General features: G+C 48.1%; 1 protein-coding gene and 1 long non-coding RNA gene across 2 annotated transcripts; one reads left to right on the top strand and one right to left on the bottom strand.

Moving 5' to 3' along the window:
- The first annotated feature begins 773 nt into the window (after positions 1-773).
- Positions 774-2,224, top strand: LOC135809703 (uncharacterized). Its single transcript, XR_010552226.1, has 2 exons — positions 774-1,357; positions 1,842-2,224. It is a non-coding gene; the product is annotated as an uncharacterized LOC135809703 (long non-coding RNA).
- Positions 2,225-9,091: 6,867 nt separating this feature from the next.
- On the bottom strand, positions 9,092-20,482 carry LOC135809701 (uncharacterized). The gene is made up of 11 exons (XM_065323117.1): positions 20,448-20,482; positions 19,386-19,474; positions 18,617-18,724; positions 17,876-17,963; positions 17,220-17,345; positions 16,727-16,759; positions 14,708-14,756; positions 14,401-14,461; positions 13,265-13,348; positions 10,117-10,197; positions 9,092-9,517 (listed from the first exon to the last, which is right to left on the bottom strand). The coding sequence occupies exons 1-11, from the start codon at positions 20,452-20,454 to the stop codon at positions 9,413-9,415; spliced, it is 831 nt and encodes a 276-aa protein (XP_065179189.1). The 5' UTR covers positions 20,455-20,482; the 3' UTR covers positions 9,092-9,412.
- Positions 20,483-21,701: the final 1,219 nt, after the last annotated feature.

Here is a 21,701-nt window from a genome sequence, read left to right as displayed (position 1 = left end):
ACTTGAATCCCAATCGAACTCGCGCACTTCAACCGAAACTGGGTGACTGCGCCCTACTAGATGGGGATTTGTATGCAAAATGTCACTAAAAGCGCCATTTCGTTCTTATAAAAGCACGGATGACCGCGATTGGCCCATATGTTGTAGTCTTTTGGACGCTGAGTCGACTGGTTTTGGTCCGAAAAGGCTGCAATGCAGCGTTCCTCCTTTATTCCCAATCGAACATGGTTGAACAAGCGGTCACGTGCTCCTGGGTGCCCAAATCACCTGGTCACCGCGCCAGCAGGCGACAACTTTCACACCAAGGTTCAACTCGAGTTCAACTCGAGTGACAGGACTGCACCCAAAAAAGGTCAAATAGGCTAGTAAGTTGTACCCTGCAGGCACGGTGACCAGCTGACTGGTGTACGCAGGAGCACGTGACCGCTTGTTCAACCATGTTCGATTGGGAATAAAGGAGGAACGCTGCATCGCAGCCTTTTCGGACCAAAACCAGTCGACTCAGCGTCCAAAAGACTACAACATATGGGCCAATCGCGGTCATCCGTGCTTTTATAAGAACGAAATGGCGCTTTTAGTGACATTTTGCATACAAATCCCCATCTAGTAGGGCGCAGTCACCCAGTTTCGGTGGAAGTGCGCGAGTTCGATTGGGATTCAAGTAGGAAGGGAGCGTCGCAGCTTCCTCGGACCAAGACCATTCGACTCAGCACCCAGAAGACTACAACTGGTGAAAATTTGATTTTAGGGTATACTTCCCCTTTAAAGGGAAACTGAACGCCAAAAATAAGTATGGCTTATCCGAAGGAGAATTGGGCACTGATTCCGATGAGCTATGTCTCGAGCCGATCAGAGAAGAGGAACTGTGTTAATTTCATAAATAACACCTCCCATATTTGGAAATTGGCCTTGATGACGTGCGTACTGCTTAGCTGTCACCATGCTGTGCATGTTCAGCAGTGTAATTGAATGGAAGAAAACTTTGGTGTTTTGCAGCTCTGTTTCGTTCCCTGACGGTAACCAAATCTAGATGTAGTGATCTGTTGAGCAGGAGAGTGACACATGTCTTCCCGAAGGCTGTCCAGGCTGCAGTGGTGATGAAGAAGACACGATCATCACCCCGAGATCGATCGTAGAGAATTGGAAAACTCATGGTGAATTTGCTTCCACTCCAAGGCAATGTCGAAGTATGAAGGGTGCTTGTACTGCCTTCCAAAGTGAAGAGGAGATGAACATGGCTTTGCATAGCTGTTGTTCTATGCCAACTTACCTACTCTTGCTGGTACCGTAGTGGCATATTGCAAATTTCGTGGACGAACAACTCTAATCACTAGTGGCTAGTGAGCAACACTAACAGGTGAGATTTTTCAATTCGACAAAAAATTGTTTTTGTTTGAGAACTGACAGTGGCAGTCATTAGACTCAGTAGGTGTCTCTCTGCTGCTTCTTTCCCTTCATCGGTAGGGTTGTGCTTGAAGTAAAAATAAATAGAAAATGTGGAACAAAAATCTGATCATGTAATTCGAATTTGAACTTCAAAGTATGTGTACATCAAATCACAAAAATGACTGTCAAGGTGGTGCTGTGCATTGAAAAAGACTGGGAGCTGGCAGCAATGGAAAGGGTAGAAACGAAACCAGTAATGCGGAGTATTCATAAGGTAGAGGGAGATGAAAACGGGAGAGGAGTAGTGAGCACTTCAGTTTGAAGTAGTGTCAATAGACAGCATCGTGTTGCATACGTTGTGAATATTGTGTGAATCTAATAATTGTCACAAAATTGATATCCAAAATTATTATCCCCTGAGTAGTATTATGGTGTTCTCCTGTGTTTACATGCAGAGCCTTGACGTTGCTGGACGAGCGACAATATAAATTACAAAAACATGTAGCTCGTGATGTGGGATGACTGCCGTATCCCATTGCCAACGCAAACCCATCCTGTGTCAGTGCAGCTATCCAGCAACTTGAACTCCCCGGACCAGATGCCGCTGCAGCTGAACACCATGCCGATGGAAAGCCAGGAGTTGATAGCGAAGCATTCTGGTCTGCACCGTACAAGGCAAAGAACAATTATGAATTATAATGCATTGTAATCTTTCCCACACTTCTTTGTAAAAACAAACAAACAGTGCCATTATCACAACACTTGATCAAGCATCTTGATGGAGGTATTTTCCATTGTGCTGGCTCAGCATCTGCACCAGGAAGATCATGTACACTTACACGTATCTTGTGTGTGTGTGTTCGTGCGTGTGTGTTTGTGTATCTGTATGTGCACACGTGTGTGTGTGGGGGGGGGGGGGGGCACGCACATGTGTATGGGTGGAGTGTGTGTGTGTGTGTGGGGGGGGGGGGGGGGGGGGTACACGCACATGTGTATGGATGTGCGCGCTGCATGCGTGTGTCTGTGGGATGGGGTGCACGCACATGTGTACATGTGTGTGCGCAATACAGCATGTGTGTATGTGTTCGTTGAACACAGGGTGTACTCCTGATTACATAAACTTCGTGATCATTGTGATGTCATGTGCTTTGAAGTTGACCTTCGCAATACATGTACTGATGCTTGATTAGATTTATGTTCCACATGTTCTATTTATTTTATTTTACTTCAAGCACAACCCTACCAATGAAGGGAAAGAAGCAGCAGAGAGACACCTACTGAGTCTAATGACTGCCACTGTCAGTTCTCAAACAAAAACAATTTTTTGTCGAATTGAAAAATCTCACCTGTGTTGCTCACTAGCCACTCGTGACTAAAGTCGTTCGTCCACGAAATTTGCAATATGCCACTACGGTACCAGCAAGAGTAGGTAAGTTGGCATAGAACAACAGCTATGCAAAGCCATGTTCATCTCCTCTTCACTTTGGAAGGCAGTACAAGCACCCTTCATACCTCGACATTGCCTTGGAGTGGAAGCAAATTCACCATGAGTTTTCCAATTCGCTACGATCGATCTCGGGGTGATGATCGTGTCTTCTTCATCACCACTGTAGCCTGGACAGCCTTCGGGAAGACATGTGTCACTCTCCTGCTCAACAGATTCCTGTAGTATTATTCTCAATAGGGACAAGGAGACATGGACGAGTAAACTAATGAGGAGCAAGAAATGCACAACCAGTAGGTAAGTCCAAAACAAGAGAAGTCCCGAGCCAGTGAAGCACATCAAAGTTCTGGCCTACGGGAAACGGCCTGTGTGACGTACATACAGCATGCAACGCATACAGTCATAAGTGTACAGTAGTGTACGCATAATAGAGTCCAGATATTACGACATCTCCCCTTTCAGGGCGCGCAGCAAGAGAGCGATAAGTTAGCAAAACAGGAATAATGCTGAAGACGAAAGAGTAACGCTAAATGATTAACGGAATCTGATAGGAGTATGAACGGCACGTCCAGAACGGGTAACTCTACCGGAACGCTCAGGGACGGGAGTACCTGGAGATGGACGTTGGGCAGGTGACGCTGGCTCACCATTGTCCACAGCGTCGTTAGCAGAACCTGCAGGCGGATCGACGATGAGGTCACTGCGGTTGCGGCGGAGAACCGAACCAGATGGCGTTTCCACGATAAGCGACCTGGTGGAATGCTCGGCAGTGACAATACCAGGCTCTTTCCTATCCGGAACAAAGACAGCGGTACCCGGGACCAGTGGCGTAGCATCGAGAGCGCGATGGCGGGAGTTGAAATCCGACACTTGCCGGGACTTCAGAGAGGCGTCTTTAGCGGCAAACGCTGTGCGATCTACGAGGTATGGCCGTCGAACGTCTGCCGACATGGGTAAACGCGTCTGGATGCGGCGGCCCATGAGGAGCTCCGCAGGACTGAAGCCATGTGCTAGTGGACTGGCACGATAGCGCTGCAGAGCAACATACGGATCACCTCCCCTCACCAGCAAATGCTTTAGGGTCTGCACTGCGCGTTCCACTAAGCCGTTGCCTTGCGGATGAAGAGGGCTGCTCGTGCGCTGGATGGTTCCTTGCTCTTGAAGCCATGCCGAAACCTCTGCACTTGTGAATGGGGGACCATTGTCCGAAACAAACACATCTGGATTGCCGTGACGCGCAAACATGGACTTCAGTTGCGTGATGAGAGAAGCTGCAGAAGTACGGGACATCTGAGCAAGCTCGATCCATCGGGAGTAGTAGTCGACGACAACTAGGTACTGAGAGCCTTGGAACTGCATGAAATCGGCAGCGACTTCCTGCCACGGGAACTCGGGAAGACGTGAGGACAGCAGGGGCTCCATTGGCGTTGGCTTGTCACGAGCGCAGGCTTGGCAATTGGACATGATATCAGCCAACTGGGCGCTTAGACCTGGCCACCAAACTGACTGGCGAGCCCTTTCGCGGGTCTTCGTGATGCCGAGGTGACCAACATGGAGCTGCTGGAGGACTTCTGGACGGAGCTGGTCCGGGATGACGATTCTGGAACCGTACAGGAGCAGGCCATCTGTGATACAGAATGACTGCCGGGATGCGTAGTAGGGCTTAACGGACACTGGAGCAGACTGTAAACTTGGCCAACCGGACAGAGTGTACTGCACAAGATGTTGACACACTGGGTCTTGAGCCTGCTGGTGTTGAATCTCACTCAGTCTTGCATCGGACGCAGGGAGATGAGAAACCACACTGTCGAGAAAAGCTTCTGCGTCGTCGAGGAGGCGGACGTCATCAGCGGACAGAGGACGCGACGCAGGTGACCTAGATAAGGCATCAGCAACGATTAGATCTTTGCCAGGGATGTGTACGATGTCGAAATCAAATCGCATCAGGTTGAGCCGGAACCGAAGTACACGTGGAGGGATAGAGTCGAGAGCACTGGTGCTGAACAGGGGCACCAGAGGCTTGTGATCTGTTTCCAGCGTGAATCTCTTACCGATGAGGTAATCAGAGAATCGGTTGCAAGCCCAGGTGAGGCCAAGAGCTTCCTTTTCTATTTGAGCATAGCGACGCTCTGCCGGCAGTAGTGCACGAGACTGGAACGATACGGGTTTCCAATCGCCGGACGGCTGTTGCTGCTTGATAACGGCACCGAGACCATAGCTCGAGGCGTCTGCAGAGACAATAGTTGGGTACTCGGGAGAGTACAGAGCAAGAACAGGCGTACACGACAGAAGAGCCTTAATCTCTTCAAATGCCGATTGCTGAGGGGGTCCCCAGGACCAGGCATTGCCTTTCTTGAGAAGGTCGCGGATCGGCTGTGAGACGGAAGCAAGTGAGGGAGAGAACTTGCCAAGCTGGTTGACGAGGCCGAGAAAGCTTCTCACATCCGAGACATCCTGGCATGGTGTGAAGTCTTGAATGCCCTGCACCTTCTGGGGATCAGAGTGGATGCCGTCTTGGTCGATGATATGACCCAAGAACTTGGCAGAAGTGACTTTGAAGAGACACTTGTCCGGGTTGAGTGTGACGCCGTTGTCGCTGAGCCGTTGTAGCGCCTGGTGCAGCCGGTTATCATGTTCCTCTTCAGTGCTACCGAACACTAGAGCGTCGTCCATCTGACATGCGGTACCAACCACACCGTTCAAGATCCGAGCCATTCGTTTCTGAAAATGTTCGGGAGCCGAACAAATACCGAATGGTAGACGCGTGAACATGAAACGCCCAAACGGGGTGATAAACGTGGTCAACTTCTGGGATTCCTTGGCCAAGGGCACTTGGTAAAACCCAGAGTTGGCGTCAAGCTTTGTGAAATACTTGGCACCGCCCAACTGACCCAGCGTGTGGTCTACCGCCGGCAAGACGAACTGCTCACGACGAACGTGTTGGTTGAGACGTGTGTAGTCAACGCACAGACGGACTGCCTCCCCTCCAGGTTTGGCGACAACAACAAGGCCAGCACACCAATCAGTTGGTTCGTCGACAGGGACGATGACGCCTTGCTTTTCCATCTTCTCAAGCTCCGCTTTAACAATCGGCATTAGCGGTATTGCCACATTGTCGCGCGGGCAGGACAGAGCAAATGGTTTGGCGCCTTCTTCGAGGCGAATGCAGTGAGGCTCTCCAGTGAACCTGCCGAGAGGTTTGAACGAATCGGGGTATGCAGCTCGTGCTGTCGCGGTGTCGCGAATACCGCTCGATACTTCAGAGATGTCAGCCTTGACGTCCAGGAGGTCCAAGGCGACTATTGCAGGGCGTCCTAGGAGGGCCTGCTTGAGGTTGTTGGCAACGAAAATCTCTTGGCGAGACGACTTGCCCGCATGTGTTACCACTGCGTCGAACACGCCAGCTACGTCGAGGACGCTTGAGTTAGCAGACATCAGGGTACGACGACTGGGTCGCAGGGCCTGCGCATCTAACAGGCGGAATACACTTGCTGGAATTACAGAGACATCGGCTCCGGTGTCGATCTTCATCATGACTGGGGAATTGTTGACTTCCACCGACACAGACCAAGGGTCACGTCCGGCATCGACGCTGCCGAGAAACATGCCAGGGCCATGCGCATCTGGCGGTACAGTATGTACAGCGTCACAGGATCGTTGCTTCTTCTGGCACACAGTAGCAAAGTGCCCTTGTTTCTTACAGAAATTACACTCAGCTGATCGAGCTGGGCATACTGCACGATCATGGTCTTCCTTCCCACAGAATTGACAACTCTTTTTTTGTTGTTTTTTCTTGAAATCCTTGGATCTCTTCGGAGCAGACTTTTTAACAAAGGATACGTCAGCAGGGCTAACACTGGCGGAGCGAGACCCGGGTAGCTGAGCCATCTGGGTAGCTGTAGCTTCATGTGTCCTCGCAACTTCCAGCCCTTCGTCAAGAGACGACAACTGGTCGCCCTTCTCCAACAGCTTCTCCTGTACCGTTTTATGTCGGGTGCCGACAATCAGCTGCTCTAGCAAACGGGTGTTGACTTCACCGGCATCGGCAAATTTGCACTTCACTGCCAAGTTCCGACAGCGACAGAGAAAATCGTCAGTGGTTTCCCCCACATTTTGCCGTTGCTGTTGAAGCTGGAAACGGGCCAGCCACGCGTTTACTTTCGGCTGCAGGTGGGCCTGAAAACGGGAAAGTAATTCGTCCACTTTGAAGCGGTCAGCTTCGTCTGCAAATGTCCAGGAATTGTAGATGTCCACACCAGGTCGGCCTATCCAAAGGAGGATATATGAGCATTGCTCTTTCGCTGACTTCGCTGAGTACGGACCTCCGAAAATCAATTCACAATACTGCCTAAACGAGGCGAATTCCTCCGGGAGGTTGTCTGACTCCCATCTCATGGATGGAATAGAAAATCCAGCCATCGTTATCAGCAGCCCAATTCTGACACCATGTAGTATTATTCTCAATAGGGACAAGGAGACATGGACGAGTAAACTAATGAGGAGCAAGAAATGCACAACCAGTAGGTAAGTCCAAAACAAGAGAAGTCCCGAGCCAGTGAAGCACATCAAAGTTCTGGCCTACGGGAAACGGCCTGTGTGACGTACATACAGCATGCAACGCATACAGTCATAAGTGTACAGTAGTGTACGCATAATAGAGTCCAGATATTACGACAATTCCTACATCTAGATTTGGTTACCGTCAGGGAACGAAACAGAGCTGCAAAACACCAAAGTAATTGTTTTCTTCCATTCAATTACACTGCTGAACATGCACGGCATGGTGACAGCTAAGCAGTACGCACGTCATCAAGGCCAATTTCCAAATATGGGAGGTGTTATTTATGAAATTTGACACAGTTCCTCTTCTCTGATCGGCTCGAGACATAGCTCATCGGAATCAGTGCCCAATTCTCCTTCGGATAAGCCATACTTATTTTTGGCGTTCAGTTTCCCTTTAAAGAATTCCATTGTGTGTGTATGTGTGTGTGTTTGTGTGTGTGTGTGGGGGGGGGGGGGGGGGTAGACATGGCCTCCATCAAGCTCAGGACCACTTCCTTTTTTTGTTTACCCTGTGCTCGATGAATTGGAGTAGATTGCGGCAATAAAAGCAGTCCGAGAGTGCAGGCGACACTCAGTGACTGAAAGTATTCATTTCAACTGTTCCTTTTGCAAGGGTGTCCCGGCAGATTGCAATCGGGAGACTAAATCCATAGGCTTTCACCAACACCGAGTGTCTGGGCGGCCATACTCTTTGAGTATGGTGTGCTGTGCGCATGTATTTAAAACAGAGCTGCATGATACTGCTCTTCGGGGAGAGTGTCGGCAACTACTGAACACTCAATAGATTCACAATCAATCTGCCAGAGTTCCGCCGTGGATAATAATCGAGAAGCCTGCCGCGAAGATCCGAGCGTTGGCCGCTTACGTACCCAAACACTGCACTGTATCAGTGTATGATCACCGAGGTTGGCACTGATCCAGTCGGTGTACACACCAGGCCATGCAGGATCCCCTTTGTGCACATTGTACACTGTAGTGTCGCGTATAAAAGCATGACCTGTTTAACGAGAGCCAATTTTCAAAGCGCCCCGTGGCACAGAAGCATGATTTAAATAGAAGCAGCTCTCTGAAAATTACATGACTATTGTGCAAGTATATGCGTGGCAGTATGCGCTGAACAGGATACTAGTACCAGTAATAGACTGATGATCTTGACGTAGAACCATGTTTTAAATAGAAGCATGGTTTGAACCCCGGCTTGTACGGCCGTAAGCACCTGCTTTTATCCGCGACCGGCCTACAAGTTCAATCATTATGCCATCACATCATGACTAATGTGTACCTGACTAAAAGTAGACCTTCAACCCAAGGCGCAGACTTTATAATAATAATATAATAATCTTTATTCCAGGATTACCCAAAGGCTGGCGCCAATTGGGGGGATTTATGCTGACTCTGTTTTAAACAAGACAGGAAAGGGGAAATTGAGTTGGTACTTCACTGGCCAGTTCCCAACACTCGTACCCACGGCCATCATGTCACATCGATCATGACTATTTCACCAGACTTTTCTTTGAATTTCTGCAAACATGTAACCTCACTCTTTAGGATATGACTCAATATGTGTAACTATCGGGAACTGTACCACTATATTGGAGAAACGTGTTTCTGTTTCGAAAATAGTACGGTTACTTTTTAAAACGCCTTCCGGCCCTTTGCTATCAACAGGATCATCTACTGTAGTTCCATGCAAGAGGATACAAGAATCAAGGGACTCGTTTCAGCAAATTCATGATAACTGCATGACTGAAGCAACATTTGATCATGCTCAAGGACAGCAAGAAAGGAACAGCTGCGGTCTAGATGGAAACAACATATAATTTACACTGTCACAAGACAATCGTGCCTCGAGAAAAAAACTACACAAATCCAAACAAATCATTCTCAAGGAGACTATTATGGCAAAGATGCAATGCTTCGGAAATTCAGATCGTTAGCTATAGATTCGTGGCTGGTTTTCCAGTGTTTGTTAGTTCTATAATCTTCATGGTTTTCGGGTCAAGATAGTCCTTGGATGATTTACAGCAGCTTTCCTGTGTACTCAAGTCGGAGCAATGCACTTCTCATAGTCATAGCTTGCAGTGGTGATACACTCAGACTGACGTGATCCATGTCATTGCATGACTGCAGGCAGACACCATAGGAGCACAAGCATTCATACACACGTGCACACACACACACACACACACACACACACACACACAAGTGCACACACATGCACATGCACAAACACCCACCCACACACACACAAACACACACACACACACACACATATACACCCCCCCCCCCCACACACACACACACACCCACACACACACATACACACACACACACATACACACAAATACATACACAAACACATGCCCACACACGTACACACGCATGAGCACGAACGCATGCATCAGCCACCCACAGAGATGCTCGAGGTCAGAAATGATGGAAAACAAAACACACAATAATTTCAGGCTTGTGCGCTACCTCCCGTAGCAGTGGCTGTGGCGACGCTGATGCAAGCGGTGGCAGTGCATGTATGCGTGTGCACACGTGTGTGTGTGTGTGTGTGTGTGTGTGTGTGTGTGTGTGTGTGTGTGTGTGTGTGTGTGCGTGTGGGTGGGTGTGTGTGCGAAGCACCTAACCATGATGCATGTATCACACACTCAAGGTGACCATGCCGTTACAGAAAGATCAATGCTGAAACAAGTCACACATGACTACTCACTTACCTCGATTTCTTGGACAAATTCCTCTCCAAGCGTCTCCAGAAGGACATGTCTTACATTCTCGATCCTCATATGCAGCAGTTGCTGTAAAGTCAGACAGAACAAATCAGAAATAACAAGTCACACGTAAATATTCCATTCATATGATTATCAGAGCTTCCCGATGAGCACATTTAATCCTTTCAACAGAAAGATGGAACAATGAAGGATACTTGTAGTAGTAGTAGTAGTAGTACTCAGCACCGCCGGAAGCAGTTTTCAATTGGTCCGGTCGTACCATAGTCTTTCATACAGTTTGTGTATAGTATGACGGAAATGTACGTCCCTCCTCAGCGTTGGTAGCTACACAGTTGGTCCGGTGTTAACCTGATCAACCGGACAGGTTCCGGCGGGCCTGTTACTAGTAGGATACGTTGCACTGAAGCGATTGAGCAGCGGGATCTTCGCTCATTCCTGGCAGCAAGGCTCTTTCCACTAGATAAGCAGCCTGGAGTAAGGCCGATAGCCATCCGGAAGGTGTTTCGCCGGGTGATTGGGAAAGTGGTCATGTCGGTAATCGAAAGGGATGTGGCTGCGGTTGCTGCTCCTCATCAGCTGTGCGTCGGCGTCCCATCGGCTTGCAAGGTCGGGGTACAGGCTTTGACCTGCCTCTATGACCGCGAGACGACTGAAGGTATCCTGCTGGTGGATGCGTCCAACGCCTTCAATTCTGTGAACAGGACTGCGGCACTACACAACATCCCAAGAACCTGTCCTGCCGCTGGGCGGATACCAGGCCAACATCCCGCTCTACCTCAATGGTGGAGAGATCATCTATTCCCGGGAGGGTACATGCCAAGGGGAACCTCTTGCCATGGCTTTCTACGCTCTCGCAACTGTGCCCCTGGTATCTCAGCTGTCGCGTCGACTCCCAAGCACCAGTCAGATTGGTAGGCGGATGACAATGCCGCAGCCGGAGAGCTCTTGCCGCGGCGTAGGCATTGGAATTGCATTGTGGAGGAGGGCCCCCAGTATGGCTACTACCCCAATGCCATGAAGACTGTTCTACTCATCCGTCCACACCTGATGGAAAAGGCCCAGGATGTTTTGCCGGCACGGATATCCGTATCCGGAGCGACGGCGTTCCGCATTGGCAGTGTGCGTGCGGAGGCTGAGTATCTACTTTGCCGAGCGTTGATAAGGCCAATGGTGGATTGCGTGCTGACTAATGCTATCGACGGCCCTGTTGCCGATATCCTCGCTGCCTCCGGGGGTTTGGCCATGCAGGCTCGCCGGGAACGCCGCGCGCAGCACAATGCTGCATTGGATGAGATCAAGCCCACTCTGACGAGTGAGCAGTGTCTACTAGTTGATGTCGCCGGTGACGGCGGTGTGTCGGCGTGGCTGGTTACGCCTCCCTCGATTTCATTCCCATTAACAATCTTCAACAAGTCCGATTTTCGTGACACAATGTGCCTGAGGTATGGCCTGTCGCTTGATGGCGTATCATTATCCTGTGTTTGTGGCCGAGACATGTCGGTTCATCACGCCCTCACGTGCCAAAGTGGGGGATACCCTACTCGGCGACATAATGAACTGAGGGACCTCCTGGCAAACGCACCCGTTAGTGTTGTATGCAACGTCGAAATTGAACCACAGCTAATGCCACTGGGCGGTGAAGCCGTCTCGGGAAGCTCAGCTGACGGTGCTCGTGTGGGTATACGGGCTCGTGGCTTCTGGACTAGGCAGCAAAACGCTTTTTTTGATGTACGGGTCAGGCACTCAAGGCCGTCTTTGCTGTCTGGACCAGAAGTGTCAAGGCAGTTACCACAACACAAACGTCAGAAGACTTTAAAGCGTCAGTATTCCGACCGAATCAATCAAGTTGATCGAGGATCGTTCGCTCCGCTTGTTTTCGCCACCGGTGGACAATGTGCTCCCGAATGTGCCATCTTTTTGAAGACCCTCGCAACACAACGACACCATAAGAACTCGGACATACCATATCACCTCATCATCAGCCACTTGCGCTCCAGAATCAGTCTATCTCTTATGTGGTGGCAGATTACTTGCCTCCAGGGGTCACGTGCATCATACCTGCGCAGTGGATGCGGTATTGGCCGACATCGCTTCGTTACGGAGTGCCGTACGTTGGCTCATATGCCGCGTTGACGAGCATCAACGGACTTGTCATTAATTTTGTCATTGATTTCATTCTGTCTCAAAGTGTTCTGTATTATTTGTTTTTCGTTTTTAAGCGTTTGTGTGGATGGAAACGTCATCGAACTCTAAGTGTGCTTTGTTTGATTGGTCGGGTGAATGCAATACTTCCCCCATTCTCAGCATGGTTGTTTTGTTTTGTGATATTTAGGAACATCCTGCTTCCTTTCCTTCTCTTCCTTCCATGCTGGTTTTAAGCATATTCTGTTTTGCCTAGGGATTGAGTTTTTCCTTTCTAAAACATGCCCTGGTACTTACTATATTTGAGTTCTTATTTCTCACGAAGTATCTCCGTTTTATCCCCCCCCCTCCCCATCTTTGAAGTTCAATAAAACGCGCTTCTGAGTACTGTATAAGACTTCAAGTAGAAATTTTCGTTTGGAATTAACTTTGGCTATATTCGCTAGGGGGCACGGAATAACTAAAGTTTGTTAAGTTATTTTTCTGAACGTTCGGGGTGACAGACCTCGACTAAAAATTTAGTACGTAACAAGCCTGCTGGTGGAGTGATCCAATAAGAAAGATTTCGTGAACGAAAATGTGTACTTCTACAGTAGGATACTAGTAGTTGGTTGCTCGCCGCTAGACTGGAAGTCACGCTTTTCCGCAGACTTGACATCACACTTTGAAAGAGAGGGATGCTCCTGCAAAGGTGACCTTCAGCATTTTCCAAGACAAATTCGGCATGTCCACATTAATTACTAGCCATCTTGAAGTGGTTATTTTATGTGAAATTATCACTACCAAGGTGTGTTCGACAGCATCACTGTAAACTTAAACCCTATCCCTTGAATTTATTCAGCGCCACACATTCTGCACGCAGAGCATAGTGTGCAACTGCATGGGGTTTCTAACCCAAACCAGTCCAGCCATGATGCCCTTTATACTGTGGCATGTGCGGTTGAAACAAATTGCACCTGCGCTTTTTGTCTTTCGAACAGAAACGCCTTACCCTGAGTGACCTTGCTGCCTGCTTGCGGCTATTTGCAAAGCTTTCATTGCCAAATGCGTACAGCAAGTACTCAGCAACATGTCCCTGAGCAGAGAGAACATTCAGGGACGCAACAGGGCGCAATACAGAAACGATGAAACCCAAGAAATCAAACCATTTGCCCCCATAGTCATACTAGATGGTCTGCGCAGATAACTAACAGAGATGATTCGATATACGGATAGTTACAGCATAATTATCATAGCCACACCAGGCGCGTAGCCGGCAGGGTTTGGGAGGGGTTTTCCAGATGGGGGTGGGGGTGTCCCCCGGCGGGGGTCAAGGGGGCGGAGGCCCATGCGTGGGTGGGCGGGAGCAGAGCCCACTTGAAAAGCTTTAGGGTACCTTCAAATTCCAAACTCCTGAGAGGCCCAATCTGGGCCATTATACTACAAGTTACTACTGAAGTATTGTCAATGTGTCATGGTTCATTCACATCTCATGATCCCAAGAAATTTGTATTCAAAAAATGGAACATGAAAGATGACTTTTACAATGACCGTAGTGGTCCAGCTAGTTAGTGCGCAATAAGCAACCCCTGAAGGGGTTTTCGGGCAACCTGGAAACACTGCCGGCTACGCGGCTTGCACACTAAATACTCTGGGTAGTCGAATGACAGGCACATGGATTGGGTCAGTGGAGCTTGCCCAAAGTATTTGTACAGTCCACTCAGTATAACTATGTACTATGGGGCAAATCAGAATTACAAGCGCTTAGCCCTGAAACGTTCATTTACTACAGTACGGCAAAATACAACTCCCTCGGCCAAAGGACCCCATTAACATGATCTGTGGGTTGTGCTTCGCCTTGACTTATCCCATTATGTACATGTACCCAGACCGCAACTATACTTTACATGGAGCCCAAGTGATAGATCACCCAGTTAGGATTACTTGCACCACCATGTTTGCCATCACATGCACAAGCACTGACACACGCACCCCCCCCCCCCTCACACACACACGCATGCACACACACACGTGCGCACAAAAACACACACACACACACACACACACACACACATACCCAAACAAACAAACACACACAACAGAACAGAACAGTCATAGTAGTGGAGAGTGGAGAGTGGAGTAGCTCACTTGTTCAAGTATTTTCACAACCGAAGCGTCACTTGATCCACTGTTCTCGGAAAGAATTTGACTGTGGAATAGGCACAGGGAGTCATAGAAATCATTAAAAGTACTATAGTGGTCTAACTGTTTTGCGGGAAAAGCACTTGCATGTACACATACACTGGGTTTGTCAAAGAATTGAAACAAATCAAGGTAGGCCAAGGTCAAAGCTCTCAGTCTTCGAGTCTCAGTTTATGCCATTTCAGGTAAAAAAGAAGAAAGCCACTCCTATCAAGTGGTCTTGATGTTTGCATGCATGCATCATCAAGCTCACTGGATAAAATGGGCACATGCCGCCTGCTTGATGTTGTCTGGGAGAGCCGCTGCATTGAAAAAAACCCAAGAAAATCATTGAGCCACATACTTGTACAATAAGGACCTTGTAGTGCCCTGGTACACATGGTGTGTTTAAAATAATTATAGCAAATTGTCGCATGATTGTATCCATACAAAAAAGCCTTTTACAAGAACAATATCGAACCCCAAATGCTATCAAATTATTATTATTATTATTATTTTTTTTTATTGAAAAACCACAAACCTTCAGACATGTGAATGTGCACATGATATACAGTGTACATACGTATGTATCGAGAAGGCAGCACGGAAACGGCAGTGGTGGTGAGGCCTGGGCAGCTCGTCCGACCGTGGGTCTCGGAGTCAACACTGGGCAGACGCACCGGGGGGGGGGGGGGGGGGGGGTAGCTTAGGAGATAAGGGATGAAGCCAGCATGATCATAGTATGTAATGCATATGCAGAAGTAATAATGATGTTAATCTTAAAAACAATAGTGCGGTGGACCTGCGCAGGGGAAAGGCATCATGGACATGATCTACGTGTATAACATAATAAAAATATTATAAATGAGCTAGGGCACATCATACACACACATATGCGCATGTTCAAATAGGAGATCAACCTGATAGGGCGTGAAAGGGGCTATGAAGTCCTGCTGCCACATTGTACCCTGTCCCATGTACAATGCTAATCAAACACAGGACTGTCGGAAGCAGATTTGATTGGTCCAGTAGTTTCAGTGCCTTTTTCATACTTTGCAGTGTATGATATCAGTCGGGGAGATGACCTATCTAGGACATCGCACTCTGAATGAGTCTGATTGGTTACCTGTCCCAGAGTTGTCATGGAAGCATCGGTCGCGCACACGCGATGAAAAGAAGTGCTGCGTGAGCATTTCTGAATGTATGTGGAGGATGCACGATCGTAATGGCGATGGATTTCTTTCCGAATTGGTCAAGTTTGACGGAATAGGCGGAGAATATCAGACATCGGCGGGGATTGAGGTAGTGTATATTCGATTCGCCATCGAATACCCGACCGAATGGCCGTTTTCGTTTGGGGATTTCATGTGGGGTTTCTCGTAGCCACTCGGCGCTTCTTTGGAAACGATTGGTTCTAATTTTGAATGTTTTGCCTTTGGCATGTTTCTTCCAGGGAGTAGTACTACTCCCTGGTTTCTTCACGCCCCGTGCGTTCATTTCGCCCCAAACCTGGCCATGCAGAGGAGGAAGACGAGGCAGCAGGCGCTAGGCCCGTAAAATACTGCCTGGAAGATATTATTTGGCCGAAGCTTGCTGTTGGCGTTTTTGATTTCTTGGATACGACAGCTCTTGGCTAAAACTGGACCTTGGACGGTCTTTCTTGCATGGATATCAACCCAGGACGTGGTGGTCATGGACGTATCGCCATCGCTTTCAGCCAGATCCTTCTGCTGCCTGAAACCAATGGCGAAAGTAAAAACTTTATCGCAGCAGCAGCTACTGCTCTGGTGAAAGTGCGAACACAAATTGCTTCGCCAATCCTCTTGTGCACTTGCAATTTTCAATGCGACCAAAACGATTCGCTTGCCAGTTCCTTTGTCCAGGCGTACTCCACAACGAGGAAAATAAAATTCGTGAAGGCAAGAGGCAAGATACGAATCTCGACTCGCTTGAGGCAAGCCGCCAGGAGAACGACAACTAATTACTTTTGAGACGAAAGGCCTTCGTTGCGTTTGTTTTGAGTGCGACATGTTCATCTTCCTCGGACGCGACACAAAGTTTTGAGTCACGTGTCACGATTACTATGGGAACAGCATAGTATGTATGCTGGGGCATGCTGGGTTCCGTGATGTCCTATCTAGGACATCTCCAGGACTGGATATGGTGGGTACACATGACGTCCATAGTAGGAAATATGTGATGGTGGCTAAAATGTTGGTCCGGTGATAGCCAGTTGAATCTAGAACGGTCAGTTTCCCAATCACAAGATGCAACTCAGTCCTGCAATTCTTACCCTCCATTGGAGTGATGTTGGTTTCAGATCCGCCTACACATGTAACATTCATAGAGGGAACACAGAAAATCACGAGGAACAGTACAAATCACACATGAAGAACTATGTGAGGTTCACTCACTGTCTGCAGAGGGCTCAATTTGCCAAAGCAAAAAAAAAAACGGAATACACAAACAGAAGGACAAACAGTTGCAATTCCGTAACTCTGCATTTCAAGAATTGAATCAATCATCAGACGAATCCATGAAGAACTATGTAAATCCCACATCTTCACATTGGTTGTACATCCACGATGTGCTGGGCGACATAGCAAATCACGGTGCCAAATGAATATCCGCCAATTCAACCAGCAGAACATATGGCTCGAAGATAAAGATGTACAGTCATTGGATACACTGAGCATATTGCATAACCCCACTGCATTGCACTATACACAGTTCCATATCGCATACAATCACCTACAACACGTTTCCTGAAAGGACACAAGACTTACCTCCGTTCGAGTCAGCTGCATCGGTGTCTGTTTCGGAACCTGTAATATGCATGGCCTTCAGCAGTTCCTGCAACAGGGACTTTTTGATTTTCTCATAGGAAAGCAGTAGCTTCATCAGGTCAAAAACTGCACACACACATTCATGGCATATACACCCATATCAGTCTGTTGGCATCCCACAGACATTTTTTTATACCCACCCAGGCCAACTGGGCCCAGACCATGGTCGAATATGAACAATTCATGAGGTAGTCGACTCGATGCCAGGGCTGAGCAGTGCAGAGCAGAGCCATAATCAACGGGACTGGATGAATAGAACGCTACAGTACTATAGATACAATGCCTGGTTATACATGGTGCTTTGGCAGCAAGATAGCTATGCCAGGGGAACACCATAATTACTTCCTGAACAATTCGACCATTTGATCAAGTTGATCACAAGAGGCCGAATCTAGGGTGGAATGTTATTTGTTTTGTATTTTATCATGCACACACTCATGCCACAAGCCAATATCATTAACGCTTTTACCGCAAGGAGAATGTGAGGATGGCTATAGCCAGGCAGCCAATCCAAGCCAAATAGACCTGGGAGTACAGTCACCCTATTTCACACATACAAGTAGGACAATCATGAGAGTATATCCACTGTGACCCACCTTCCTGTTGAACGTGAACGCTAGAGCATTCCAGCAGGTTGACGAGAGGCTTTATGATCCCAGCGTCTGGCGGCTTGTCCATCTGCTTCTGCACGGGTAGAAAGCATGCACCGCAGTCCACGGTGCAACACAGTCCACGTTGTTCAAACAATTTGACACAGCCATCTTACTAATACACGCACGCATGGTATTGTCTGTCCCCAGAACTATCCATGCTGTTCACACATAACGAGTCCCTGCCAAGATCGGTTCTGACTGTAGTCAGCTGCGCATTGTCATTCACTTGATCTGCTCTGTCGTGTCACAAAGCATAGGGGCATTACAGCGCAGTGGGTACTGGCACGGCCGGGGTCCGGAGTTGTCCCCAGGAAAAATCAGATCCTTTCGCCAACAGGGCACGTTTTAACGCTCTACAGGCGCTCTGGCCGGACCATCCTGGACGAAAAGTGGTACGACTATGGTCGCACTGGTCGTACCGTGTGGCGCCCCTGAAGCAATCGCATGTCACGTCACGTCAGTTGGCAGACAACGCACACACTAAGGAAATCAACTTATTATATTCCGCAAGTAACCATGGCAAAAGCAAGCATGTACTTATTGAAATATTTCGAGAGCACTAAACAGTTTGACAATTCCATTCAAATTCTAGCAGCATTACATGAGCTTGAAGGTGTAGCCAGCGGTCTGCATACATCTACCCATACATCCAGTCTTGCAAAGTATGTTGAACGTCGCGCTCACCTGTATAGAATTGAGTGAGATCGTTGCATAGTAGCGTGCCTGGAATGACTGTGCAGAGAGAATTTGCACAAATGCCGAATGAACTTGTCCAAGGTAGGCTTCGTTGCGCTGAACAAAAGTACACGAAATGCAAATCGGGCATATGCATGGGCTCCGGGAAGAAAAGCTGCAGATTTGCCAACAGCTTGCCTTGACACGGTGCAAGAGGACTTCGAAAACAACTAGCGGCTGAATTTGTACCTTGGGTTGAGCCACGCATGCCTTTCCTAGCCCCAACGCAGCCACTGGCAATCATCCATATCACCATCACCTACAGTGAGATTTCTCGACGTGCGCTCTTTCCTACATACTGTAGAGTGCCTATCCTCCGTACCCCTCGGGGCGCCAGGTTGTCTCCAGGGTGTTTGGAAGAGGAGTATGTTTGGATAAGGGAGCGGGCACACATCAATCTAAACCATGCACATTCTCTCCGGGTTTCATCGTTTCTCATTCTCTTCGGCAGTACCACAGGAATTAAACACACTCCAGCTCCTCAAAATGACACAATGGGGACAAAATCTGACACAAACCTGCTGGCATTCACCCTGTGCACCATTTCCAATGCTGCACAGGGTGAGGAAAATCATTAAAAACTCATTTTCGTCCCTTGAATTCAGTGCAAACAGGCAATTCGGAAAATTGGCTGTTCAGATAGTTGACGTTCGGAAAACCGACATTCTGCTGTACATGCACTTAGACAGGAGAGACTTCACGGTACACCCTAACTTACCACGGGTAAAGATTCTAGAATTTCCTTGGCCAGCGACTGGGTCTTAGCGTCCTTGGATACGGCCAGACATTCTCCGATGCACACGACCGCTGAAACGTATCACACCGACAGAACAACGACATGGCCGTGTACATTGACACTATGAATGCTCTGGGTGATGATCTGTTTTTCTGCATTTATTGTACGATTCGCAAGCAATTGAGGAAATAGACCCGGTGCTGCCCAGCACTTGAAAACTAGGGCAATGAAAGTTCCAATGGCATTCAAACATGTGCATCTTTAAACTATTGGTTCAAGACTTTGAGACCGGGCACTGTTGAGTAAGCTACCCAGTGCTTGATGAGGGATAGAACAGTAAAACCTGGTTTAAGCGACCGCCCCACGGTGCAAGCAAAAGCAGTCGTTAAAGCCAGGTGGTCTTTAGACCCAGGTCCCAGAGTGTCTGTGTAGAACTGTCGGCGCATGGAAAAGCGGTCGTTAAGAGCAGGTGGTCGCTAAAACCAAAGGTCGCTTACACCAGGTTTTACTGTAGATCAAGAGAAAGTTCTAGTGTTGACAGGATCTCACCGGGTGCTCGTTAGCTCGCTCACCAGAAACTCGGCTCGTTTGCGCGGCGAGCTCGTTTGCCCTAACGAAGCACCATATACGGTACGACGTACACATCACAGTACAGTCAGTGCATCTAGTGAACTCTCCCTTCGATCGAAATCACGCTTATTGTAGTCGTTTGGAAGTTTTTTCCTGCGATGTAGCAAAGAAGAAGGCTACTTGCAATCTTTGCAAAACGGTCTATTCTAACAACGGCTGCTCAACAAATGCACTGAGATCACTCTACAACAAATACCCGTCCAAAGTGAAGCCAGTCGACAGTAGCAGCAATTCGAGCGTGAGCGGCGAAAAATCGAGGCATTTGCCAATTTGAAAAATCAAAAAATCATCTTTGCCACATCAGTGACACTCGTCAACTCGCTCGATAGCTCGTTCGTCAGTGGAACTGTTTGCTCGTTTGTTATAGACACGCTCGTTTCAACACTAAGAGACCCAGTGTATGGCAGTACTTACCACGCATTTTGCACAGCTGAACTTGGTAGGTCAATCCAGCGACATGGCCGACTTGATGCATTTCAAACCGTGATACCTGTCATTCTGGAAAAGGGAGAACAGCAGTTTGGAAATGAGGAGAGCTGCCAATATCCTGCAATTTCAGTCAATCAAGTCTACTTGTTTCAAATGTTGAACTCCTCCACCAGTACTTATTTTGGAATGTGTTGGAATTCATGGAACGCTGATTACAAAATAGGAAATGGAACAACAATCATTCTACTCCAGCCAAGGAATCAGGTCCTGGGATATGACCGCAATAATAGAAAAGCTGACAGGATCGCTTTTCTAAACCATAACAAACGCTTAGTATAGTGGTAGTAGTGTATCCGTTTGCGTTTTTCCCTCAAACCAGTGAATAGTGTATATAAGGCCACCCAGAATTAATTCGTTGTTTCGGGTCACCCGACCGTCTTTTTTCACGAGACCGCACATTTATTTATAGTGCATGCAAATGTACTTGACACACGTGACCCTAATAATAGCAGTCCAGACATCGACCTCGGAAGCAGCCAAATGACAGGATGCAGCGCTTGGTGACGACGTTGTCTTCTATCTCCGATCCGGATATATCAACAGTCGGTCCTGAAACAGCATCAGCTCCACCACCGCGTCGCTCATTGACAGACGTTTTCAAGGTGAGGGCTGCTCGTCAGACTCGTTTGCCAGCGAGGACAATATCTGGTCCTCGACGGGACCTGGATCTGATGGGACAATGGCTGCGCTGGATTGTCTACAGTCAGATTTCATCGACTGGCTTGATGGACAAAAGCTATTCGATATGCACAATTGTACATGTATGCACATGGCCGTAAACAAAATAAAAAATAAATAAAAAATACACCCGACCGACCGACCCTCGTACGGATGAGTGAAGCGACCCGGAACAACGAATTAATTCTAGGTGGCCTAACAACAAGTTTTTTTCGTGCCCCTAACTGCCACCTTCGAAGCCTTATCATTATCATTATACATAGACTCCGGATATATGTTGGACTCAGTATAAAGTCCATGCACTATATGATGTCCAGCACCCTATATAGAGTCCATTGGTCCAAAATCCACTATACAGAGTCCAAGAGTCCGTTCAATTTTGATCAGCTCCATCCAGCCGCGCAATCCCCTATAAGGAGTACACTTTTTCTACAAGTCCCCTATTCACGGTCCAGGAGTCATATTTATCCAGTCACGCCGTCCTGTGTGTAGTTGTAGTGC

The sequence above is a fragment of the Sycon ciliatum genome, chromosome 2 (assembly GCF_964019385.1).
Source record: "Sycon ciliatum chromosome 2, ocSycCili1.1, whole genome shotgun sequence".
In the NCBI taxonomy this organism is placed as follows: domain Eukaryota; kingdom Metazoa; phylum Porifera; class Calcarea; order Leucosolenida; family Sycettidae; genus Sycon; species Sycon ciliatum.
The sequence above is the reverse complement of the archived record's forward strand: the minus strand, read 5'-3'. Positions and strand labels throughout refer to the sequence as shown.

Bases quoted from the DNA above. Each gene is read 5' to 3' on its own strand.
- LOC135809701 (XM_065323117.1), bottom strand. The intron at 17,964-18,616 runs GTGAGCGCGACG...CTACCCGTGCAG, and splicing joins TCTCACTCAATTCTATACAG to AAGCAGATGGACAAGCCGCC. The intron at 14,757-16,726 runs GTAAGAATTGCA...TTTTCAATGCAG, and splicing joins CAACATCACTCCAATGGAGG to CGGCTCTCCCAGACAACATC.